This window comes from Babylonia areolata, chromosome 18 (assembly GCF_041734735.1).
Source record: "Babylonia areolata isolate BAREFJ2019XMU chromosome 18, ASM4173473v1, whole genome shotgun sequence".
NCBI lineage: Eukaryota > Metazoa > Mollusca > Gastropoda > Neogastropoda > Buccinidae > Babylonia > Babylonia areolata.
In genome coordinates this window covers 16,356,795-16,384,051 of record NC_134893.1, presented here as the reverse complement: position 1 = coordinate 16,384,051, position 27,257 = coordinate 16,356,795, and the positions used below count along the sequence as shown (strand labels likewise).

The window sequence follows — 27,257 nt, the reverse complement described above, 5'->3', positions numbered from 1 at the left end:
TAGTGCACAGAAAATAATGTTCTGTTACCTGTGTAGTTAGGTAGCACTATTCTCCTCAGGGGTTGATGCTTGTCAGGTTTGTGCATATTTCCGTATAACCTAGCAGATCTTCACCTTTAACTCACTCAGTACGGCCAGTCCTCTCTTCTCCTCTACACAGACCCCTCGGATGTCCAGTGGGTGTCTGAATGACCCAACCTTTAGCTTCCGTCGTCAGAATTGTGGTATTCTTTGTCAACATTCACGTCTTCAGTATAAGAGCCTTCCGCTTGCAATATTTTGATGATGGTAATTGGGGTGAAACACTGTTAACGTCGTCTATTTTGCCGTTCGTATGGAAAGAGTTAACCTTACATGAACCACTGAGGCCATCAAGATGAAAGTCAATTGCTCTTACCACTCTGCATGCTTATCTGTCTGCCTGTGGGAGAGAAGCATGTATGATGTGTGTGTGTGTGTGCGCGCGCACGCGCACATGTGTGCAAGTTGTGTGTGTGCCTGCACACAATACTGCCTTGCTTATCTTTAATACTTATAGTAAATGTCACAAATGTGATGCTTCTCTGTGACATGCAGTAACATTTTCCTCTCTTTCTTTGAGTTTCAGTTAATCAGTCGTTGAAACAAAAGTGTTACTGCCTGTTGCATTATCACTCTATAGAGGCCAGCCTTTCACAAGGCAGCTGCCTAAGAATAGAAAGTTTAAAGAGAAATAAGAAGAAGAAGAATAAACCAATGTACCTGCATTAATTGTGTGTGCAGCTGCACATGGTGACTTTGACCGCATGAGCAAGATCTACATTGGAGGTGGTTATGTCACCGGTACACAAGAAATCCATGATGGCTTCGCCGGCATCATCGGAGGTGAGCAGTTAAGTTCTTCTTCTGCATTCACTCGTATGTGCACGAGTGGGCTTTTACGTGTATGACCGTTTTTACCCCCCATGTAGGCAGCCATACTCCATTTTCGGGGGTGTGCATGCTGGGTATGTTCTTGTTTCCATAACCCACCGAACGCTGACATGGATTACAGGATCTTTAACGTGCGTATTTGATCTTCTGCTTGCATATACACACGAAGGGGGTTCAGGCACTGGCAGGTCTGCACATATGTTGACCTGGGAGATCGTAAAAATCTCCACCCTTTAACCACCAGGCGCCATCACCGTGATTCGAACCCGGGACCCTCAGATTGACAGTCCAACGCTTTAACCACTCGGCTGTTGCGCCCGTCGAGCAGTTAACAATAACAGGTAGACTAAAAGAATCTTGGTAAAAGTCGATTTACATGCGATAAAAGAGGCAACATATTGAGCCGCAGGCTCTTCTTCAAGCAAATGAAATGAGGGTTAATATGTTTCTCTGACCATTCTTCAAGTGTGCAGTGAATGTGATCAAGATGAAGAGAAAAAAACCCAGAAGAAAACAAATAATTTTATCTTCTTCCACTCATTCATCAGATGGACACCCCAGAATGAATGCTATAAACCATTGTAATTTTTCTTTTGATGAAAATATATACATATATAGATATGGAGTTATCATAGTTAAGTTTTGGTTCAAGGCACCATGGTTCATTTGACTCAGTTCACCTTAAAATCAATAGGTAATTTTCAAAATCAATGAATCATGAAAAAGAACCCCTTCTTCCCCCCCCCCCCCCCAGCACTCACATTGTGTCAGCCCACTCCCCCAAAATTTGCAACTGAATTTGCACTTTGTCCAGCACACTCATTGGTATGTGAAGTGGTTTCTCTCTCTCTCTCTTTCTCTCTCTCTCTCTTTATCTATCTATCTGTCTATCTATCTATATGTGTATTTTTCATACCGTGTGCGTGTGTGTGTGTGTGTGTGTGTGTGCGCGCGTGCATGCGATGGTATGTAGAGACTGTGCACTAATATTTGCTGATGAACACAGAAAATACAGTATTATAATTTCTGAACTATATTCTGCAATGCTGAAACGCTGATTCATGCTGACTGCTTTGGATAGTAAATGTTCCACTTAACACAAAGGAAAAAGCAGAAACAAAAGCAAAGGAGTATGGCTGGAAGACATCGGGTCTGCTGTGTGACTGTCACTTGCATCAGTCTGATACCATTGAAAGCAAAATCTTCACAGTTGCAAAATGTCTCTAAAATTTCCTAAAATAACATGCCATGATAATGTGTGTCCCTGTTTAATTCCATTCTTGTGTAGACACAGGGAGAATATCAAATGCACTTTAAAGGTAATGTCCTGTATGTAATTAAGTGTAAACTGGGTAATGGAAACACTAAAATTCCCAGAAAATTAAGTATAGCTGCTCAAATGATAAAAGCAGTCATGTACATAAAAATTTGTTTGTTCATATTTCAGCTGTCAATTTCACTCAAAAGGGCCATACTCTTAGATAACACCAACAAAATAAACGCATAAGTTGCACTCAAATGATTAAAAAATCGCTCAGATTCAGACTCTCCAAGACACTTGCAGAATGCAAGAGATTACAACTGTTCTAAACACTCATTTGATTTTTCTCAACATTATGCAGCTCCTTTCAGCAGCATGCTTGAAGATGAGGATGATGATTTCCTAATTAACAAACTTTGTTGTTGTTTTTTTATCCATATAGTAATAATATCAGAAATGTTTGATCAAAGGAAAGTGTACTGGCCCACAGACACTAGTGTTACCTTCACAGTTGTCTGCCTTTGCTTCCTCACCAGGACTACACATAAATGGCCTGATGGTTTTCCCCAAAGCCACAGTGTGGGAAGACACAGAGTACATCGGTGATGTGGTTGTGGCACCCAGGCCTTTCAGCCTGAGGCCAGATGACGGGTGAGTTAAACACATGTGCACATTCGTTCTTTTACAAGCACGCTTGAATACACTTGCACATAGACACATGCACTCATGCACGCGCACACACAAGGTATGTACACACACTAAAAGGCAAATATGTGCGCGCGTGCACGCGCGCACGTGCACACACACACACACACACACACACACACACACACTCACAAGGAGTTTTCAATGAACTAATAAATTCAACTTTGACAGAGCCAACACATGTACACACACACACACACACACACACACACACACACTGACACACACACACTTTTTAACATTCTTTATCTTTCATAAAGCCCCTCAAAGCAAGTTTTGTATAGTGTATGTTTGAGATGATAATGCGATTGATTGATTCATTGATCGTTTCATTAAATGAACATTTCCTTAATGTATCAGCAAACAAATTATAAACAAACAAACAATGAATATATATGTGTATTTATATATTTGTATATATCTGAAGACATCCCCTACACCTACTGAACAACCTGTATTCAATATATTTCAATTTGAAAATCTAATTAACCTTCTTTTTTTTTTCTTTTCTTTTAAAACAACAACAACAACAAACCTTACATGAATATATTGCTGATGACTGTTGTGGGTTTTTTTTTAAGGGGGATTTTGTCTTATGTTTTCCAGCCAGATCACGCACGTCATCCCCAGCCCCTCTCCCAAAGTCCCCATCGAACCCACCGTCATCCCTCCAATCTTCATCCCCAGCGAGGTGCCCCCAGGTGTGGGCGGGGGAGGAGCCGGGTGGGTGCCAGGCGTGGGAGGGGTGGACGGAATGGTCTACCCAGGCGGGGACAGTGGGACGGCGGTGCTGGTGCCAGGGGGTGGGGGGGTGGTAGGGTCGGGGACGGGTCTGGCAGCGGCGTCTGTCATGGCTGTGCCGCCTCCTCTGCCTGCCGCCGGACCTCGGGCAGGGGCGGTGATGGGCACGGTGCTGGGGCTGATGGCGCTGGCCAGCAGTCTGATGTGGGCCTTCTACAGGTGAGGGGCAGTGGAGCGGAATGGAATATGGAACCAGCTTGTGGTCGTGTTCGTTTGTTTTTGGGGGTTTTTTGTTTTCTTTTGGCTGGTTTAATAATCTGAACTTTCGCTCTCAAGCAAAAAGTGCTGTCTGTGATTTCTTTTAACGTCTTGTAAAGCATGGACTGGAGCTTAAAAAAATTAATTTTTTTTTTTTTTTTTTAAAGGATGTGGTGCACGTGTGCGTGAATGTGTATGTATGTATGTGTGGGTGAATGTGTATGTGTAGATGCATGTGTGTGTTTGTGTGAGTGTGTGCACGTATGTGAGTGAGGGTGTTTGTAGGGGTGGACGTGCACAAGTGTGTGGGTGGGTATGTGTAAGTGAGTGAATGAATGAACGAGAGAGAGAGAGAGAGAGGTCTTTTTTTTCTTTTTTCTTTTTATTTGGAACAGATGGCTGGTTTGAATGAAAGGTTGGTTGATTTTGGACAGGCTGGTTGTTTTTTTAAATGGTTGTTTTTATTTGGACTAGCTGGTTATTCAGACTGGCTGGTTGGTCAAAGTAGAGGCTGGTTGGTTGGTTTGTAACAGCTGGTTGTTCAGACTGCCTGGTTGTTTGGACTGGCTGGTTGGTTGGATATATATATATGCACACACTATATATGTATGTGTGTGTGTGTGTGTGTGTGTGTGTGTGTGTGTGTGTGTATGCTCCATTGGGGCTGCTGGACTCAAAAAAACAAATGCATACATTCCGTTAAGGCCACAGGACTTGCAGCGAAATCATTTATTTCACCAGGGTTGTTAGGACGGTAACTACAGGTGTGCACTTGCCCTGTGCAGGTGCAAGCCAGGCTGGTGCACATGCCTGAGACCGCCGGCCGCCAGCCCAATGTCCATCTCCTCTCCAAGAGCTGGGGTGGCCTCAGCCAGCAACAAGGGAGCCGTGATCGCCGCCGGTGGTGGTGTTGGTGGCGCTGGTCAGTCCTTCGTCTGTGTTTGTCTCTGGTGTGGCCAGCGCTGGTCAGTCTGTCTGCTTGTGTTTTGTTTGTTTGTTTGTGGTGTGGGCGGTGCTGGTCGGTTGTTTCTTTGTTTGTCTGCTTGTTTGTTTGTTTGTCTGTGGTGTATGCGGCACTGGTCGGTTGTCTGTTTGTTTGTTTGTGGTGTGGGCAGGGCTGGTCAGTTTGTCTGCTTGTGTTTTGTTTGTTTGTTTGTGGTGTGGGCAGGGCTGGTCAGTTTGTCTGTTTGTTTGTTTGTTTGTGGTGTGGGTGGGGCTGGTCAGTTTGTTTGTTTGTTTGTGGTGAGGGCAGGGCTGGTCAGTTTGTTTGTTTGTTTGTGGTGTGGGTGGGGCTGGTCAGTTGTTTGTTTGTTTGTGGTGTGGGTGGGGCTGGTCAGTTTGTTTGTTTGTGGTGTGGGTGGGGCTGGTCAGTTGTCTGTTTGTTTGTTTGTTTGTGGTGTGGGCAGGGCTGGTCAGTTTGTCTGTTTGTTTTTTTGTTTGTGGTGTGGGTGGGGCTGGTCAGTTTGTCTGTTTGTTTGTTTGTTTGTGGTGTGGGCAGGGCTGGTCAGTTTGTCTGTTTGTTTGTTTGTTTGTGGTGTGGGTGGGGCTGGTCAGTTTGTTTGTGGTGTGGGCAGGGCTGGTCAGTTTGTTTGTTTGTTTGTGGTGTGGGTGGGGCTGGTCACTTGTTTGTTTGTTTGTGGTGTGGGTGGGGCTGGTCAGTTGTTTGTTTGTTTGTGGTGTGGGCGGGGCTGGTCAGTTTGTTTGTTTGTTTGTGGTGTGGGCGGGGCTGGTCACTTGTTTGTTTGTTTGTTTGTGGTGTGGGCGGGGCTGGTCAGTTTGTTTGTTTGTTTGTTTGTGGTGTGGGTGGGGCTGGTCAGTTTGTGTGGGCGGGGCTGGTCACTTGTTTGTTTGTTTGTTTGTGGTGTGGGTGGGGCTGGTCAGTTTGTTTGTTTGTTTGTGGTGTGGGCGGGGCTGGTCAGTTTGTTTGTTTGTTTGTGGTGTGGGCGGGGCTGGTCACTTGTTTGTTTGTTTGTTTGTGGTGTGGGCGGGGCTGGTCAGTTTGTTTGTTTGTTTGTTTGTGGTGTGGGTGGGGCTGGTCAGTTTGTCTGTTTGTTTGTTTGTGGTGTGGGCGGGGCTGGTCAGTTTGTTTGTTTGTTTGTGGTGTGGGTGGGGCTGGTCATTTTGTTTGTTTGTTTGTGGTGTGGATGGGGCTGGTCAGTTTGTTTGTTTGTTTGTGGTGTGGGTGGGGCTGGTCAGTTTGTTTGTTTGTTTGTGGTGTGGGCGGGGCTGGTCAGTTTGTTTGTTTGTTTGTTTGTGGTGTGGGCAGGGCTGGTCAGTTTGTGTGGGCGGGGCTGGTCAGTTGTTTGTTTGTTTGTGGTGTGGGTGGGGCTGGTCAGTTTGTCTGTTTGTTTGTTTGTGGTGTGGGCAGGGCTGGTCAGTTTGTGTGGGCGGGGCTGGTCAGTTGTTTGTTTGTTTGTTTGTGGTGTGGGTGGGGCTGGTCAGTTTGTGTGGGCGGGGCTGGTCAGTTGTTTGTTTGTTTGTTTGTGGTGTGGGTGGGGCTGGTCAGTTTGTGTGGGCGGGGCTGGTCAGTTGTTTGTTTGTTTGTTTGTGGTGTGGGTGGGGCTGGTCACTTGTTTGTTTGTTTGTGGTGTGGGCGGGGCTGGTCAGTTTGTTTGTGGTGTGGGTGGGGCTGGTCACTTGTTTGTTTGTTTGTGGTGTGGGTGGGGCTGGTCACTTGTTTGTTTGTTTGTGGTGTGGGCGGGGCTGGTCAGTTTGTTTGTGGTGTGGGTGGGGCTGGTCACTTGTTTGTTTGTTTGTGGTGTGGGTGGGGCTGGTCAGTTGTTTGTTTGTTTGTTTGTGGTGTGGGCAGGGCTGGTCAGTTGTTTGTTTGTTTGTTTGTGGTGTGGGCAGGGCTGGTCAGTTGTTTGTTTGTTTGTTTGTGGTGTGGGCAGGGCTGGTCAGTTTGTTTGTTTGTTTGTTTGTGGTGTGGGTGGGGCTGGTCAGTTTGTTTGTTTGTTTGTGGTGTGGGCGGGGCTGGTCACTTGTTTGTTTGTTTGTTTGTGGTGTGGGTGGGGCTGGTCAGTTTGTTTGTTTGTTTGTTTGTGGTGTGGGCAGGGCTGGTCAGTTTGTGTGGGCGGGGCTGGTCAGTTGTTTGTTTGTTTGTGGTGTGGGTGGGGCTGGTCAGTTTGTGTGGGCGGGGCTGGTCAGTTGTTTGTTTGTGGTGTGGGTGGGGCTGGTCAGTTTGTGTGGGCGGGGCTGGTCAGTTGTTTGTTTGTTTGTTTGTGGTGTGGGTGGGGCTGGTCAGTTTGTGTGGGCGGGGCTGGTCAGTTGTTTGTTTGTTTGTTTGTGGTGTGGGTGGGGCTGGTCACTTGTTTGTTTGTTTGTGGTGTGGGCGGGGCTGGTCAGTTTGTTTGTTTGTTTGTGGTGTGGGTGGGGCTGGTCAGTTTGTTTGTTTGTTTGTGGTGTGGGTGGGGCTGGTCAGTTTGTTTGTTTGTTTGTGGTGTGGGTGGGGCTGGTCAGTTTGTCTGTTTGTTTGTGGTGTGGGTGGGGCTGGTCAGTTTGTCTGTTTGTTTGTTTGTGGTGTGGGCGGGGCTGGTCAGTTTGTCTGTTTGTTTGTGGTGTGGGTGGGGCTGGTCAGTTTGTCTGTTTGTTTGTGGTGTGGATGGGGCTGGTCAGTTTGTCTGTTTGTTTGTGGTGCTGGCAGGGCTGGTCTGTTTGTTTGTTTGTTTGTTTGTGGTGTGGGTGGGGCTGGTCTGTTTGTTTGTTTGTTTGTTTGTGGTGTGGGTGGGGCTGGTCAGTTGTCTGTCTGTTTGTTTGTTTGTGGTGTGGGCGGGGCTGGTCAGTTTGTTTGTTTGTGGTGTGGGTGGGGCTGGTCAGTTGTTTGTTTGTGGTGTGGGTGGGGCTGGTCAGTTGTCTGTCTGTTTGTTTGTTTGTTGTGTGGGCGGGGCTGGTCAGTTTGTTTGTTTGTGGTGTGGGTGGGGCTGGTCAGTTGTCTGTTTGTTTGTTTGTTTGTGGTGTGGGCAGGGCTGGTCAGTTGTTTGTTTGTGGTGTGGGCGGGGCTGGTCACTTGTTTGTTTGTTTGTTTGTGGTGTGGGTGGGGCTGGTCAGTCCTTTGCCTGCTTGTTTGTTTGTCTGCTGTAGTGTGAGCGGCATTGGTCAGTTGTTTGTCTTACTGTTTGTCAGTTTGCTTGTCTGTTTATTTGTATGTTTGTCTGTCTGTCTGTTTGTTGGTCTGTTTGTTCTTTATGATTGGGAGTGTGGGTTTGGAGTCGTCTTGTCTTGTCTTTCTTTCTTTAATTTCATTTTTCTTTCTTTTCTTTTGTGGTTTTTTTTTTATATTTCTTTCATTCATTCATTCTTTTCTTTCTTTACTTTCTTATTTTTGTGCTTGTTTTATTTCTTTCATTCTTTCTTTCTGTTTTTGTTGGTTTCTGTCTTTCTTTCTTTCTTTCTTTCTCCATGTAATGTAAAGTCTTCTCAGATAATGTCAGTCAGTTCAGACCAAACTGTAACAGGTGTGACCATGCGTGCATGCTTGCGCGCGTATGGGGGTGGGAGGAGTAAGGGGTGTTTTCTGTGCTTGCATGTGTGTGTGTGTGTGTGTGTGTGTGTGTGTGTGTGTACACATCTTTTATTTCAAAATGAAATCACTATTTTTTTTATTAAAGAGGAAAAAGAAGTGTCAGCTTGGTGTTGAAAGATATGCAAAATTGTGGACTGAAAGCATTCATGTTTCTTACATGCCTACACAGTAGTGATGCAGAGCAGTTTGGGGATTGCCAGATTTCCATCTGTTCCTAGCATCTGTGATTCTTTCTGTGACTGACCTGACAAGTTTTTTGCTAACAAACTTTGTTCATTTGAATTAAGCACAAGTTGTAAATAAGTTATGGCTGTTTTCAGGTGAAGTGAATAATCTGCATGGAGTCTGCTGTTGTTGGTTTTTTGTTTGTATGTTCGCTTTGATTTTTTTTGGGGTGGTGGTGGGTGGGGGGGGGGGGGGGGCGTTTGTTTGTTTTTGTTTTAACTGTCAGCAAACTGCCATTTCTTCCTATCATTGCCAGATGTATGCCTTCTACATGGTTTTTAGTCATAAGGCACGGAGATTTCTCTGTTTCCTGTCAAACCTGGCACAAACATGACACAGTACATCTTTTTTTGCATCATATATTTGATATTTATATATGACACTTGTCTTGATAGACAAAAACAACAATAATAGAATTTTTCAGACAAGGCACATTACATTAGAATATCATAATGAAATACAAAAAAAAAACCCAAAAACATAGAACCACACAGATAATCTCCGATGCAGTCACAACCTTGACAACCAAGAGTTCTTTCCCTCCCATCCACCAGGTGGTGCTATAAGCGGGGCTGGAGCAGGGGGTGCAGCAGGAAGTGCGGGAGGGGCAGGTGGTGCTGGCGGTGGCTCCTTCAGCAACTTCTACATGTCACAGACCTCCTCCGGCAGTGCGGGTGGTGGGGGTGCAGGGGGTCAAGGAGGTGAGGCGTATGACACAGCCACTCTGCGTGCAACTGGCACTTTCTCCAACAAAGGTGAAGTGGGGCAGATCCAGGGACCCCCACCCTGGTGAGGCAAGGCAGTGAGATAAGGAACAGAGAATGGAAAAAACAAACATATCCTGTTGGTTCACGCAGCCAATGAGCTGACATCCTTGCGGTTGAATGAAACACTTCGCAGTAAGGTTTCTTTCTGTCTGAATATTTTAGGAATTGCCGTATATCATTGACGTCAAATCTTGTCCAGGTACAGCAGTACTTGTTCATTGTGCCACACGTGTTTCTTTTGACTGCCTGAGGGTTTTTGTCTAACAGGTGTCTGCAGCTGTTAATGATAAAACCTCTACACAAAAGATCACATGAATGATTCTTATTATCACTAACACAAAAATAGAGTAGAATATATTTTTAGAAATGGGTAGAAGTTCTTTAGATGATAAATTATGGTGTCTGTAAATGAGTGCTGGATGTTTGACATCATTATTTATTTCCTACGCAAATGCAGACATGTAGGAGGTTATAAGCTAATTGTAGCAGGGTGGTGAAAGTGATGCATGCCACTTGGAACAATAAACTACATCAGGACTAGTGCATGTGAAAATCCAATAATATTACAGTCTGACTGATGGACTTCTGATGGTGACTGCACGATATGGCTGGATTCATACCTGCATTCACTTTCCTTTGTTTTGTTTTTAAGAAGCATGAACTCCTGCTCTGAAAGTTGTGTTGTTTTTTTTCCTTCACCCTCTTTGATTGACTGTCACTGTTGTCTGCTTGGGGTTATCTTATCTTGAGGAAGAAAGAAACACAACGCAAGTGAATGAGATTTCCCATTTATTTTCTCTGCCCTCTTGAATCTCCTGGCTTCTTGCTCATTTTCACCTTTCAGATTTTTCCTTTAATTTTTGTGTTTCAACGAGAACAGTGTGATGATACTTTGATGGCATCATTTTCTTAGATGTACTTTTATAATATATTGTAAGTAACATCATGTATGAATTTCAGTTTCAGTTTCAAGGAGGCGTCAAAAAGTACAACCTGATCCATTTATGTTGCACCACGTCTGTCGTGAAAAAAACCACACACAAAAAAAAACCAGCAAAACCAAGGGAAATGGAGGATGGTGATAGGAGGGGTGGCTACAGAGGAGTACCAGGATGGGGGTCAGATGTCAGATCTACACATCGACCCAACACACTGGTCAGGCTTTGAGAGCCTGTCAGATACTGCAGGAATCAAAGAGATTAAGGGAATTTCATACTCATACAAAATCTCTCTGTCTCTGTCTCTGTTTTTCTCTCTCTCTCTCTCTCTGTCTCTCTCTCTCTCTCTCTACCACTTGGAGAACAAATCAAGCCTCAGAAAGGACAGTGATTACTTCATCCATTCACTTCTCTTTGACTTGGTGGTCTGGATACTGGACTTTTAATTGTGAATATCTCTTATGCATGTATGCACATGCACGCACATGCACATGCATGCACGCATATACATAGATGCACACACACTTACACACACACACACACACACACACACATGTAAAGATTACCTGTAGATTTTAACAAGTCAGTACTATACTATGCACCAGCTTTTAAACAACTTTGATTTGAGTTTTTGCACAAAAAAAAGTTTTCTTTTGTTTGACCTAACTATTTTTTTCCTTTTCTTTTTTTCTGCTTCACATTGATAGATGACCAGGCTGCATGTCTCACATAGTTTGTTGTGCACCAAACGCAAGGATGATAATACCTGAGTTATCTTAATTTGTTGTTCCAGCTGTGACAGTTTTGGTCTTACATTGTTCCAAAATATCCTTATCTCTTTGTCTTGCTTCATTTATTTTCAAATGATTCATTAAATCTACTCATGTATTTTTTGCATCATCAAATTACAGTTTAGGTTTTCATGAAATGGTATTTATCAATGCATATTTTGCCATTTTTGTATGCATAATGTTAGCTTGCATATGAAAATAATGTACTGATTCAGAATTGAAATTAAAAAAAACAAAAAAACAAAAAAAAAACAATTTCAGTGTCTTCTTATGAAAATGATATCAAAAGGAATAATTTAAAATTGATGAAGTACTTCTTTTTTTGTACCAATAAATGTTTCAACTGATTTTACAAGACATTTTTTTTTATGAAACTTGGACAAAAAGATTTCTTTAAAGAAATGTTATGCTTAATTTTGTGATGGTTTCTTCTTTTCTCCTTTTTTTTTTTTTTTTTTTTTTAATTTCTCTTTGTTCTGTCTCCCCCACCCCCTTTCCCTGCATCATCATTTCACTGAGTTCATGGTTTTTCATTGCATCTTTGTCACCTCCATGACACTGGGATTGCTGCATGGGACTGCCATCCACTCCAAACATTAGATAGTTGCATAGATAGAAACTGTCTTTCATAAGAATGAAAACTAACTGCATGCACACAAACAGGACTTTGGACTTTCGATCCACAAATTTAGTGTCTTTTTTTTCTTGTATTTATTTGTCTGTTTTGAATTCTATTCCATCTCTGCTGTGAGTTATACTTTTTATGTTGTTGTATTGGTGAAGGGAAGTTTCTTTTTATCGTGAGTTAACAGTTAATTGTGTGGTGACTAATAAAAAATTTTAGACCCCCCCAAAAAAAAATCCTAATGTCTTTGCTTGTGTGTCAACAGTCTTAGCATGAACCTTTCAATAGTGTGTCTTGGACGTGAAGAAAGAATAAAGACAAGTTTAACTTTAAATATATGAAAGTAGAGTGTGTGGGATTACTAATTTGTTCTTTTTTTTCACAAACCTTATATATCTGCATGTTGCTATGGGTGATTGAGTTGGTGTCAGCTGCATCCAAAATAATTATATTAAAATGGAGCAAGATTTAATGTCACAGGTTGATATCAGAATGGGTGTAACTTACCTACTATCTATGAAATGCTTTCATGATAGAGCTGTGTTACAATCAGATCAATTTGTAGACTGTGGATATATAGATATATAGATAGAGAAGGATAGATGGATAGATATATAGATTGATTTGTTTTTTCTTTTTTAACATGATAGTGGAGGAAAACAAATACAGGTTACAACTTAACAGTCCTTCTGTCATTACAAATTAACTTTGCAAAAAGAGGAATAAAATAAATAGATAAAAAATAAATGAATAAGAAGGGGGAGGAGAGAATTTGGAGGACAATATAAACACATAAAGACAGCAACTGGGGGCCATATGAATTATCTCTGAGAGGAGAGCCAATTGTATGCCTAATATGGCAGCAGTTTCGTTGCCTGTGGAGTGATGGCCTAGGGGTAACGCGTCCGCCTAGGAAGCGAGAGAATCTGAACACGCTGGTTCAAATCTCGGCTCAGCCGCCGATATTTTCTCCCCCTCCACTAGACCTTGAGTGGTGGTCTGGACACTAGTCATTCAGATGAGATGATAAACCGAGGTCCCATGTGCAGCATGCACTTAGCGCATGTAAAAGAACCCACGGCAACAAAAGGGTTGTCCCTGGCAAAATTCTATAGAAAAATCCACTTCGATAGGGAAAACAAATAAAACTGCACACAGAAAAAAATACAAAAAATGGGTGGCGCTGTAGTGTAGCAATGCGCTTTCCCTGGGGAGAGCAGCCCGAATTTCACACAGAGAAATCTGTTGTGATAAAAAGAAATACAAAATACAAATACAAAAAAATCAGGTATCTAGGCAATGGCACTAACAATCATCTGGAGATACCAATCATAGTTAAGTTGTGTTCACAATTACAACAGGGAAAAGTCACACTCCAGTGACTTACTTCCCAAAGCTGCCTGTGAAAAGTGATGTAAAGAACTGGAAGAAAACCAAAAAAATATAGAAAGCAACAAAATTTTATTTTGAAAATTAGAATTAAATTCATGGAAAATTATTTGTTGCATCTCTAGTGTATTGTTACGGTGCATATAGAGCAATTCATTGGCTGGTACATATTTGTCAGTTATCTTTAGTAATTTCTTCAGTGTTTGAAGACCTCATTGCCAAATGGCTTTTAGAGCACAAGCAATTAATTTTATATCCTGCAATGATCAGTTTCTCTCATTCAGGTGATTTTCAAGTAAGTAAATCTTTAACCTGCTAAAAGTATGGTGTGCTTTCAGTTTTAATATGTTTGTTTGAATCATTAATTTTGATCTTTCTGTAAATGATTTATCCACTTCAGAAAGAGCACTGCTTTGACATAAGATTTAAATCAAATCATTATTAAGGCCCTAAAGGTTAGAAACAAGAAATGAATGGTTGTGGTATGTGTGAACTTATTTTACATTTAGTGTACAGAGATTACTTAAGTATTTGTGACCGACATATAATGCCTGCCAATTGTTACTTGGTGTATGTGAAGTAGCAGCTAGAATTTTCAGGGGTGTAAATCTGAGTAGTCTAAAATCTAGTCATATTTCTCATCCGCAGCACCAAAAAATGTGTGTGTGAATCACATGTGTTTCTGATTCTCCTAGTGGTTGCCTTTGGATAGCAGCTACTGATAAGTGATTTGATGTCAATGTTGTACCGTTTCACACTGTAACGGATAGTGACTGTATGGTAGCCATCTCACTGACCAGTCTCACTGCCTCATCTTCACTTCACCTTTCATGGTCTCCCTTCAGACACTCTTCAACCTTCTCCCCAGCCCTTCCTCTCTCATCTTGGACACTTTCTCTCTCTTTCTCTCTTTGATGTGGAGAATGTGGTCCCAAACAGCCCACATTTCCTTTCTTTCCCCTCCTCTCCCTTTCTTTCTAGTCCCTCTCCGTTCTGTTTCTCTCTGTCTTCTTCTTGCTACGCAGCTGTGTCAGCCTTACTAACAGGATGGTTCTGTCCTGGTGTGTGTGTTTTTTTCTTGTTTTTCTTTGATGTGCGTGCGACCCTTCCCACCCTGCCGGACCTGTAGGTACCAGTATTGGAACCCCTAAGCCAGTTCGAGCTCATCTTGGTTCCACAGCCTCTGCTGGCTCAGCAGGAGGAGGCTACTCCAGCACGTTCCAGGAGACGAGTCACGTGAGGTCGGCCAGCGGAAGTGCCGTGGATGGAGGAGGTGGAGGGATGGGTTCTTACCACTACGAGGCTGGCGGTGTCGGGGGAGGCAGCAGTACTGCAGACTACGATATGGCCACTGGTAAGGAAGGTGATTTTGTGTACAGTGTATGTGTTAATTGTAGTGTATTAGATAATATGGCCACTGATAAGGGAGGGAATTTTGTGTGCAGTGTATGTGTGAATTGCAGTGTATTATATGATATGGCCACTGGTAAGGGAGGTGATTTTGTGTACAGTGTGTGTGTGTGAATTGTAGTGTATTAAATAATATGGCCACTGATAAGGGAGGGAATTTTGTGTGCAGTGTTTGTGTGAATTGTAGTGTATTATGTGATATGGCCACTGGTAAGGGAGGTGATTTTCTGTACAGTGTGTGTGTGTGTGTGAATTGTAGTGTATTATATGATATGGCCACTGGTAAGGGAGGTGATTTTCTGTACAGTGTGTGTGTGTGTGTGAATTGTAGTGTATTATATGATATGGCCACTGGTAAGGGAGGTAATTTTGTGTGCAGTGTTTGTGTAAATCGTGTATTGTATGATATGGCTACTGGTAAAGGAGGTGATTGTGTGTGCAGTGTACATGTGAATTGTAGTGTATTGTATGATATGGCCACTAGTAAGGGAGATGATTATGTGCACAGTGTGTGTGTCTGATTTGTAGTGTATTGTATTTATTGTGTTGTGTGGGGTTTTTTTTGTTTTTTTGTTTTTTTTGTCACAACAGATTTCTCTGTGTGAAATCTGGGCTGCTGTCTGCAGGGAAAACACACTATCACAGTTCAGACTTATTCTTTTTCTTTCTCTTTTTATTCTGCTAGCATGTGCATTTGTTTTACTGTCAAAGTGGGGTTTTGTGGTTGTTCTTGTTGTTTTCAGAATTTTGCCATGGACAACCTTTTTCTTGCCATGGGTTCTTTTACTTGCATTAAATGCATGCTGCACATGAGACCTCAGTTTATCATTTTATCAGAAAGACTAGCACCCAGACCCCACTGAAGGTCTAGTCGGGGGGGGGGGGGGGGGGAGTTCCAATCTGTACATGGGTCTCGAACTCATGGACACTCACTCACTCCCTAGTCAGGTGTGTCAATTTGAGGCCACCTCTCCACATCTGTTAACCACAAAGTGTAGGGCTCTCTATGATATGGCCAAGGATAAGTGTTTCATACTGTGTGATTCCCCTTGTCCTAGACTTCCCCCTGGATTCCACATTTCTGAGTTTGATTCTCAGCATAATTATGCCGTTCCAAAATCAGCTTTCTTGATGTCGCTTTAAATGACTCATCATTCTGGGGCCATCTATGTCATGTAAGAAATTCCCTTTTTGAAATGCTACCTTCCCTTCCCTACACCAGCGTCAAATGCCTCGATGAGGTCTATAAAGACTAATCACTTTGTACACATCTAGATTCTTCTCCATGTATATCTCTTGAATCAAAGATGCAATGGAGAATGCATACATTTCTGTGTTTGTTTTGTTTTTGTTTTCCTTTTAGTGTGTGGTTGTGTGTGTGTGTGTGTGTGTGTTTTCTTTTTTTTTTCTTTTTTTTTTTCTTTCCACCCTCTCTCATTCTGTATCTCTGCATATATATGCAATAGATTTCTTTCTTTTTTTTCACCTAGGCATGTCAAACTACCAGAGCAACACCCTGACAGCAGGGGGAGGAACCATGGGAGGGGCAGGAGGAGGGTACCCATCCTCCACCCTTCAGACTGGAACAATGGGAGGAGCAGGAGGATTCTCCACCATGCAGTCCAGCTACAACTATTCTGTCAAGACAGTAAGCAATTTAGTTACAGCCATTATTTCAAGACAGTAAGGAAACACACACGCACACACACACGCACACACACACGCACGCACGCGCGCGCACACACACACACACACACATGCACACGCGCGCGCACACACACACACACACACACACACACACACATACACACACACACAAACACACACACACACACACACACACACACACACATAATCACACTACATGTACAATACCTCAAAACGCTGTCTTACGTCCTTGCTCGCTCGCAGGTTCGCACAGTGTCTGGCCAGCAGCAAATGCAGGGCTATGCAGGGTCTCAGGTGGTGGGTGTCCCGCCGGGTGCCCTGGGAGAGGAGGTGCGGGTGGACTGCTGCCTGATGACCAATGACGGCCACAGTGTGGTGACTGGATCCAGTCTGGGTCCACCTCAAGTCTGGGACATGCAGGTATGGTTTTCTTTCTTTGGGTTCCTCTCTCTTTTTCTGTCTTTGGTCTTTCTCTCTTTTTATTTCCTCTCTGTATCTCTTTCTTTCTGTTCACTGCACACATACATGCATACATGCACTACTATTACTAATACCACTTTTTGTGAAAAGATGCTAAACTAAAAAAACAGGAATGCACACAAATTAGCACCCAGCACACACGCACGCATGCACGCACACACACACACACACATATATATTCATGCATGCATGCATGCATGCATGTATGTATGCACGCATGCGCACACTCACACACACATGCACATGCACACACGCATGCATGCACACTCACATGACATGACAGGACACAACATGACACCACTCCACTCCACTTGATAGAGTTGAGTCAAGTTGGGTCGAGTCAAGACACAACACATCTGAACAAAACCACATACACACACAGCAATACAACCACACACACACACACGCACACGCACACGCACAAGCACACATACCCTCTGTCTCTGTCTCTCTGTCTCCCTCTCTCTCTCTTTCTCTCCTCTCCCCCTCTCTTTCCCCCATTCCATCCTCCCCCCCCCCCCCACTCCTCTCCCTCACTTTCTCTTTATATATCTCTCTCTCTTGGCGCTTAAAACAACATAAAACAAGAGAGGCAAGGCCTTCAAGTCTCACTTGATACACTTTAAAAAATAAAAAAAAATTTTTTAAATCCAAGCTTTTTATGTATTGAGTATAATTTCAAAATATAATGTTTAAGATGAGAAAGATCAGTTTAAAGTAAATTAAGTCCCCTAGCATTAATTACAGAGTAATTTCCCTTCTTTACTATCTGCACCAAAACGTTTCCAAAATAAATAAAACTTCCATGCTGAGCAAAAGAAGTTCCTGTTTGAACAGAAAATGATAATAATGACTGCTCTTGTTGTTGGGTCAGAATATCAGATCAAAGTGCCAAGTTTAGAGAATACAAAAAATATAAATATAACAGTAAATGCAGTTTGCATATAATTAGGTTTCATTCTTTATTTTTTTTTTTTGTGCCCATCCCAGAGGAGCAATATTGTTTTAAACAAGATGACTGGAAAGAACTGAATTTTTCCTATTTTTATGCCTAATTTGGTGTCAACTGCCAAAGTATTTGCAGAGAAAATGTCAATGTTAAAGTTTACCACGGACACACACACACACACACGCACACACAACCGAACACTGGGTTAAAACATAGACTCACTTTGTTTACACAAGTGAGTCAATGATATGGATACTGACTGTGGTTACGGCTTGTTTTTACACACACGCACACACAGAGTGGAGAGCTGTTACGAATCATGCAAGGAGAGACAGTGGGGTCTACCAATCTTCACCTGGCTTGCAATGACCGCTTGCTGGTGGGCGCCATCAATGCTGACCTAGAAGCCAACCAGTCGTCTATACCCAAGGGGGTCCACAATTACATGCTGCAGGTTGGTGCTGTCATGTTCCCTGTCTGTAGTTGTTGATTTTTCTGTACACACACACACACACACACACACATACACATGCACACACTTATACACACATATGCACTCTCTCTCTCTCTCCGTCTTTGTTTCTGCATGTCGGTCTGTTTGCCTGTCTGTCTCCTCTCTCTCTCTCTCTCTCTCTCTCTCTCTCTCTCTCTCTCTCTCTCTCTCTCTCTTGTAGGGCCACTGTTATAAAGTCTACATGTAGTGGGACCACAGTCAAAATCTGTACATGTAGTGGGACCAGAGTCAGCCAATGAACCTGATGGTTTTGATGAAATTTCAGATCTGGGACTTCACAACGGGGAGAGCGCTTGAGATGTCGGATGTGGAGGTGTGCTCTGCTCTCACACTGATGAGCGACAATGACAAAGTGGTCTTTGCCAGGTGCGATGATGACTTTTTGTCTCTTGTTTGTAGTTGTGTTTGTCATTATTGTGATATTGTCCACTGGTATCTATGTAATATATGTTATATATTGTATATGTGGTTATATGTTTTATGTTACATTTAAACTTCGATATAACTAATTGTTTGACATAACTAATTGTTTGTACAGGTCAGACTTGATATAAATGATTGTGTGTTTGAACTGGTCAAACTTGCCATGTGATGTAATTGCACAGATCAGTCTTGACATAAGGAATTAAGTGAACTGGTCAGTTCCAGTTTCAGTTTCTCAAGGAGGTGTCAGTGCATTCAGACAAATCCATATATGCTACACCACATCTGTTAGGCAGATGCCTGACCAGCAGCGTAACCCAACGCACTGGTCAGGGCTTGAGTGGATGCATATACCGTAAAGTTCGGTCTATAAGCCGCGACTTTTTCTCCCAGCTTCAACCTCTGCGGCTAATACAATGATGCGGCTTATTTGAGGATTTTAACGATCCCGGTATTGTCACGTTCTTGTCTAAGCTTCCCTTCAAGTTTGACTCACCAAAATCATGATTTCTGTCCATGAATTTTTGGATGAGCTTCAGAATAGTGTGCTAACTGTTCACGATTTAAAAATCAAATCCGCAGTCATTAAAGCATTCAGATCAGCATTCAGGTCTACTCTGCTCAAGCGCACACCCTCATCATGCCGAAAACGCGACGAAATGCCTATGATGCAGCCTTCAAATTGAAGGCAATCGACCTAGCAGATGACAGTGCAAGCAACGAACCAGCAGCGACGTCCACCTTGTGTTCATGTTCATCAAACGAAAGTGAGGCTGAAGTCAGTGACAAGATGGCGGAGAAAGCTGTGCTGGTTCTCTTCCACTCAGACATTGAAGACGAAGATTTCAGTGGATTCAGTGAGCAGGACGACGTTGAATAAATTTGACTATCCCTAAATTATGGATCTTATTTTCATTGTGTTTATTTTGTGTGTGTGTGTGGCACTAGCAGTATTTTCACTTGCTTTGTATTGTTTCCTCTTGCGTTTATTTCATAACATACAGTATTGACAGCTTTTCCGTAGTATCGGTATGTGTTCCGGTACCAGTAATAAGTGTGGTTTATAAGCCAGTGCAGCTTCTGTGTGTATGAAGTTCAATTTTTTTCAAAATTTAGTGGGTGCGGCTTATATACCAGTGCGCTCAATAGACCGAACTTTACGGTATATATATTTGTCTACCTATCAGAGGGGGATTTCTTCTACAGAATTTTGCCAGAGGAGAACACTTTTGTTGCCATGGGTTCTTTTTCAGCGCACCAAGTACATTCTGCACACAGGACCTCAGTTCATCTCATCCGAATGACTAGGCGCTCAATTTGATTTTCAGTCAAACTTGGGGGGAAAAGGTGAGAGTGGGAATCGAACCCACAACCTCACGGACACTATATTTGCATATTAGTTTCTGATCCATTCTGCCACAGGTCAGGCATGATCTATTTAACATTATAGATGGTGTGAACAAGTTACACATGGCCTATCAGATATAATGAATCATGTGAACAGACATTGTTTGATATAATGACTGTGTAAATAGCTAAGACCTAATCTATTAAACATAGTGAATTGTATGAACAGGTCAGACATGATCTATTTAACCTAATGAATTGTATGAACAGGTCAGACATGATCTGTTTAACCTAATGAATTGTGTGAACAGGTCAGACATGATCTGTTTAACCTAATGAATTGTGTGAACAGGTCAGACATGATCTATTTAACACAGTGAATTGTGAGAACAGATCAGACATGACCTGTTTGACATCATGAATTGAATGAACAGGTCAGACATAATCTATGTAACATAATGAATTGTGTGAACAGGTCAGACATGATCTGTTTAACCTAATGAATTGTGTGAACAGGTCAGACATGATCTATGTAACATAATGAATTGTGTGAACAGGTCAGACATAATCTATGTAACATAATGAATTGTGTGAACAGGTCAGACATAATCTATGTAACATAATGAATTGTGTGAACAGGTCAGACATAATCTATGTAACATAATGAATTGTGTGAACAGGTCAGACAAGTTTGGTGGTGGAACCAACGTGGTTGTGTGGGACCTGCTCGGTAACCAGCCAATCAAACACATGCGCTATGATGCTCCTGTCGGCAACAATGACTACGTTCATTTCTTGGCTCTGTCTCAGGTAAATCATTAGTTCTTGTATCAGTGTGTGCACAATAGGGTGGTTAGAGAGGGCAGATTGACTGAGGGAAGAAGGTATCAGTAATGAATGTTGATTTCCTCAATGCATGTGTGTTTGTACATGTGTGTGTGTATGAGAGAGAGAGAGAGAGAGAGAGAACAAACATGTATGCTTGTTGCTGGGGCTGACATCTCAAACAGTTTAAGGCAAATAATTTATTGTCATTGATAACAGATATTTGATAAAGTTTGTGTTCTGCTGTTTTTACTGCTCTGCTTTACATTGAAACCAAGAGATGGATGATGAAGAGAGCTGGAGCACATGGCACCTACATGGCAAAAACCTAAATCAGTTCAACAGAGAGAAAGGTGATCAGAAGCAGTGGATGTGTTAATGATTCATACTTTTCAAAATAATAATAATAATGATTTTCCCTTTGTCAGAACGACCGCTACATCATAGCTGGATTCACCAACAGCTTTGACAACTTTGCCGAGTTTGTCGTCTTCGACATGGCTCTTACCTCATACACTGTCTCGGACCCCTCCATCCTCCGCCTGGATGCCAACCCAGAATGCACTGCTGTCCTACCACGGGACGAGGCGGTGACGGGCCTGCGTAATGGAGACCTGGTGATCTGGAGCATGCGCACAGGTCAGCCGAGTCGGCAGCTGCTGTCGGGTACAGGGCAGCACGCACATGCTCGTGAGGTGAAGGCGGTGGCCCGTTCTGAGGATGGAAAGTACCTGGTGTCGGCGTCAACGGATGGAACTCTGAAGCTGTGGGACATGGAGACGGAACGACACATCGACACTCTCAGCGGCCATACTGATGAGGTGCGTGTGTGTGGGAATGTTTGAATAAGAGTGCAGTGATGGCCTAGTGGTTTTAAAACGTCTAACATGGAAGCAAGAGAATCTGAGAGCACAAGATTTAATCTCATACTCAGCAGTACTTTCTCCCACTCCTCTTAGACCTTGAGTGGTGGTCTTGATGCTGGTCAGTCAAGTGAGATGATAAACTGAGGTCCCGTGTGGAGCATGCACTTGGCGTATGAAAAAGGACGAATGGCAACAAAAGGAATGTCTCTAACAAAAATTCTGCAGAAAAATCCACTTTGAGTGAAAAACGAATACACATGCAGGCAGAAAAAAGAAAACAGATATAGGTGACACTTCAGTGTAGCGACATGCTCTCCCTGGGGAGAGAGTAGCCCAAATTTTACGTAATTTGTTTTGACAAGAGTAATACAATACAACACAATACAATACAAAACATTGCGTTTCTATGTTGGCTGGTTGGTTGGTGGCTGGGTGCTGGGTGAATCAATCAGTTGGTTGATTGGTTTGTCAGTTTGCTTATAAGTAGATTGCTTTATTATTTTTTGGTTTGTTGATAAGTTGTTTGGTAAGTAGATTGCTTGAAAGATCATTTGGTTGGCTGCAGTTTGTTTGAGCATTTGCAAACAGATGCATATGAATATGTAATTGCATAGTTGTATGTTAAATATGAACTAGGTTAGAAAGAGGGTATTTATTCAAATGTGCATTCTCTATCAGCTTCACTGGCATTGTTAAGAGTGTAGAGTAATATTTATTGATTTACAGATGAAAAGACATTTCTACTTGAACATTGTCAAGTATGCAGAGCTAACATAAACTGGTTGAGGGGCTAACAGAAACTAGAACTATCACACTTCTTTGTATGTGTATTGTAATGTATTGTGGTTTTTTTGTGGGTTTTTTTTTTATCAGGTGTGGTGCTGCGCCATCTCCCCAGACAGTGAGATCATCGTGTCAGGATCACGAGACAAAACGATCCGCCTCTGGAGGCTGAAGAACGGATCAGAGATCTGCAACTTCAATGCGGGTGTGGACATCTTCCATGTGACCATGTCTCGGGACAAGTCCACCATTGTTGCCCTGGGCGACAAGACAGGAGCTCGCAAGCTGATCATGTTGCAGGTTGTCCGCACCAAGGTGCGCCGCCAAGTCAGCAGCTAAATGGCAGTTGCAAACCAGCCAATGAAATCGTGTGTTTCATCAACTGTCTCAAAAATCCATCATTGAAGAGAAGATAATTTGCTTGTTGAAGTGTGTTGCTGTCAGTCGAGATCAGTACAGTTTGATTATCGTCTTCACGGTGTGTATCTGCAAAAAGAATAAACATCATTGGCATTTTGGCAACAAAAAACAACATTGTACTTACAGTATGCATGTCGTGCTATGGTGCAGATCCATGAAATATATTTTGTTTTCTTTTTCTCCTTGAGTTTAGGTGTTTGTTTTGGGGGGTTGGGGGGGCGACGGTTGTTTGTTTTTGTGTTTTTCTTCTTTTTTTTTCTTCTTTTTTTTTTTTTCTTTTTTGCATGAGCGGTAACTGTGTCTGTGCAATTATAAGTGTTACTTTGTGACCCATACTTTTGGTCATGTCAAATGCTTAAACAGTCATCATTGCAAATGAGTGATGCAGTAAATAAGAAATAGGATTTGAGAACACATACATCTTTTTGTATCAAAATGAATTATTACGACACTTTTATGATGGTAATGAAAAAAATATCCTTCAGAAATTATTAATCTTGCTCTCCGATATTTAAATCAGGTCAAGTTACTCTGCCCAACTGTAACATAATTAATGATTTTATAAGCTTAAGCTCACATTTGTAAAATGAATGAAAACCATTGAAAGAGTAACAGGTGAAAAAAAATGCAAGTTATGATGACACCTTATAAGAGATCCGAATCATCACATCCATACTTAACTACTGTCGTTCCATCAACATCAGGTGTGAATTGTTGCTTTAGAAAAATACAGCAATGATGTTTTCAAGGACTTCCATGAAATACCTACTGAATGTTGTATGTGGCTTTGTTAAAGTACATTGTTATTGTCTTCCAGATTCATGTTTGACTCTCAACTGTCCATGAACGTATTCCTGTATTTCGAAAGCCATGCATAAAGATGAAGAGCAGTCATGACAAGTGCAGATCTTTTTACAGCAAAGATGATTCTATTTTATGGGTATACCTACTGCATGTAGATTTTTTTTAAAGATGAAAATGAAAACGGTTGTGTATTGTTGAAGCAGTCATGATGGGGCGTTATTGGCTTTTGAACTTAATATTTTTCTTTTATACATTTTTTTTTTAAATCTTTGATGTAAAACCGATTGCAATTAAACACATTTGATAAGAGAAACAGACTAAAGATGGAAAAATTTTATACTTTTTATTTGGATGGTGTATATTTTGTTTTGTGTATCTTTTTTTAGGAAATCGGGAGGAATGATAATAAATGTTATCTTTTTAAAATGTTTGGATTCATTGAATACATTATAAAGTGATAGTCCAGGGTTACCTATTCTGATAGATTTATTATGATTATTATTATTATTGAAGAACATAAGAGGAATATATTATTGAAATGTGTAAAATATTTGTAAGGCTTACCACTGTTTATTAAAAGAACAGTGATAGTGTTCTTGATACACAGAACTACATTGTGTCAAAATGTTTTCAGTGACTTCTGTTTCTCACTATCACACTGTTTCTTTTCAAGATCACCGCTACACCCACTGAACTTAAACTGTTTTAAGATCTTGCCAAAGATTCAAAGAATCTCACCAAGTTTCATGCTGAATATGATAAACTTGTGTTGCCTATTCATGTACGTGGTATGTATAGACATTTATGCAAATTATGACATGTTACATGGAACAAAAACGAAGTCTGTATGGCTGCAAAATCTGTGGATGTGATATATTTTAGGGTTGCTGCGCATTGGTGCTATCTCATTATTCAACAAGTGTTCTGTGTATGCTGTGGACTATATATATTTAACAACAAGAAAAATCATATGTTATTACTGTAAGTGTTGTAGTTGCAATACATTGCATTTCCTTTCTGCTTCTCAGTTTGACTTTGTTCATTTGAATGGTGTGTACAAAATATTTACTTTCCCATTACTTTGAATAGTGTTTAGATTTTAGTAAATGATTTGATTTTTTTTTTTTTTTTTAATATTCCAAAATGTCATTGATCTAACATTCAAAATAGTTTCTAATACTCAAAATCTCATACAACTAACTGAAAGAATGATGCTGATTGATTTTTCCGGTGGAGCAAAACATTTGTAAATTTGCTGTGGAAATGAGTCTTCACATTCTTTCCAACATCAGTTAGCTATTGTAATAGGTGTCTTTTTCTTAGATAAAATCTTCTTAATTGTAATGAGATATAGTATGAACTATTTTGAAAGTTGTACTTATCATTAAAAACAATGTTTCCTGTGAAAGTAATCTTGGATAAGATTACAGTTATATTTATTCCCTTTTTATCATCTTTTAGTTGGGATGAAATTTTTTTTTTAATTTTTATTTTGAATTATAATTAATGACATAAAGAAGTTTTATTATCTTGTATATGTATCGTTTTCGGAAATGTTTGGCTGTGTGCATGTATTATGTCATAAATACCTGCTGCTTAAGATGTGTTTGCTTTTTCTTGCTGTATAGTGTAAACTTATGATTAAAAGTCAGGTTCTGATGGACAGTGTTACCAGTCAAGCTGTGAAATCTTGTCCAATAAAATCTAAGTCATTGTTAATTTTGTTTTGTTTTTTGGTTTGGGGTTTTTTTTATCTGTGGAGTGACGAGTTATGTACAGGTATGTGAATGCTTGGGCGCAAGCATGTGTGTGCCTGTGTGTGAATGTTTGTGGTGTATGTATGTTTGTGTGTGTGGTAGTCGTACAGACACCCAGGCATCATCCTCCACCAACAAACAATCACACACAGGCCCAACCATCCACTTACATCCAATATACTCTCACACACCTACACATACACACACACCTGCACACACACACACACACACCTACACACACACACACACACACACACACCTACACACACACACACACACACACACACACACACACACACATGAGCATGCTTAATCCCGTTATAGGAATATTTAAGCTAGTTAAACGTTACTCTCAGTCAGTTCAATTTTTTGTAGTTCTTCCTCAGTTTTAACCTCAGCCACATTTTGTTTCTTTTCCTGTCTCAGTTATCACCTCTTTCCATCACCCCTTAAGCCACCCCTCCCCCCTCACCCCCCCCCCCCACCCCACCACCACCACCCCTCTCCAAACCACACACACACACACACATCCTACTTTACATACTACTATTGTTCTCTTTATTTCTGCCGTTTTTTCTTCCTTCTCTGGCATGATACATTAAGCGGAAGGGGCTGACGTTCTGAGCACGGCCTTGTCTTATTTGCACCAAGGAGCTCAAAAGGTTAGTATAATGTGTCATGAACGGTGTTTTTTTAGGTTTGTCTTTATGTTTTCTTTTTTGTTTTTTGTTTGTTTATGTTTTGTTTATGTTTTGTTTTTGTTTTTGTTTTTTTGTAGATGTGATGGCTTTGTGTTGGCGTGGTTGAGCGAGCATCTGTATGATTTGACAGTCCTGGTGTGGTCTTGTGTGGTCGGCTGGACTAAAAGCAACAATAAACTTTTCTCATGACATTATATCTTGCAGATCATCAAAACATATGAGAGACTCTCACAAAACATTTTAGAAAAGCAGTTCTACGTGTAGGCTAGATGTTGCAAATATTGCAGAATGTTTCACAAATCAGGCATGAACACAAACGCACGCATATACACTGACACATTTTAACTCCTGGTCACACACACACACACACACACACACACTCCTAAGTTTTTGCATATGTGTTTATCAGTGTGTGTGTGTGTGAGAGAGAGAGAGAGAGTGTACGTATGTGAATGCGTGCGTGTGTGTGTGCATTCGTGCGTGTGTGTGTGGATGTGGCTGTGTGTGTTTAAGTGTGTGTGTGAGTATACAGTGTATGAGTGTGCGTGCGTGTGTGTGTGTGTGCGTGTGTGTGTATCCGTGCGTGTGTGTTTGTGTGTGTGGTTTTTTTTTTCAGTGTAAGTAGACCACAAAGATAGGGGTAGACGGAGTCAGAGACGCACTGGTAGAAACCAACACAGACAGAAAGAGATCGAAAGGTGGACAGTCTTTAATTTCTGTCGAAACGAAACAATGAATAAGAAAATGAACTCTATCCTCTCCAAGCTATTCTAATACATGAACAGCCACATGAACTACACAGCCAGAGCTAGGAACTATCTATGTGCATGCACGTGTGTGTGTGCGCGCGCGTGTGTATGTGTTGTGTTTGTTTAAGTGTGTGAGTGTGCAGTCTGCGTGTGTGTGGTTCTGTGTTTGTGTGTGTGTGTGATGTGTGTGTGTGTGTGATGTGTGTATGCACGCTCGCGCCTCTGTGTGTGTGTGTGTGCACGCGCGCGCGCGTGCGCGCGCGCCGGTGTAGGTGTGTGTGCGCCTGCGTGTGAGATTTTTTTCTCGGGTTGTCTTTTCTTTTGAAAAATGTATATTATCAATTTCGTGTTACAGTATGATACATCATCTTATTTTACAGATTGATACATCACAAAATCGCAAGCCATGAAACGCTGGGGATCTTCT

General features: G+C 41.7%; 1 protein-coding gene across 5 annotated transcripts in view; it reads left to right on the top strand.

Moving 5' to 3' along the window:
• LOC143292527 (uncharacterized) overlaps positions 1-25,345 on the top strand; it is a 138,321-nt gene extending 112,976 nt beyond the window's left edge. For 4 of the 5 annotated variants that reach the window (XM_076602894.1, XM_076602893.1, XM_076602891.1 and 1 more), the window contains 13 exons: positions 763-864; positions 2,710-2,824; positions 3,485-3,838; positions 4,663-4,799; positions 9,179-9,379; positions 14,264-14,488; positions 16,035-16,192; positions 16,456-16,632; positions 17,940-18,095; positions 18,421-18,521; positions 20,606-20,735; positions 21,179-21,571; positions 22,490-25,345. In XM_076602894.1, the coding sequence (XP_076459009.1) occupies positions 763-864; positions 2,710-2,824; positions 3,485-3,838; positions 4,663-4,799; positions 9,179-9,379; positions 14,264-14,488; positions 16,035-16,192; positions 16,456-16,632; positions 17,940-18,095; positions 18,421-18,521; positions 20,606-20,735; positions 21,179-21,571; positions 22,490-22,738 (2,498 nt within the window). In that variant the 3' untranslated portion in view covers positions 22,739-25,345. The remainder of the gene's footprint in view (positions 1-762; positions 865-2,709; positions 2,825-3,484; positions 3,839-4,662; positions 4,800-9,178; positions 9,380-14,263; positions 14,489-16,034; positions 16,193-16,455; positions 16,633-17,939; positions 18,096-18,420; positions 18,522-20,605; positions 20,736-21,178; positions 21,572-22,489) is intronic. The other variant, XM_076602892.1, reaches the window with a different exon arrangement.
• Positions 25,346-27,257: the final 1,912 nt, after the last annotated feature.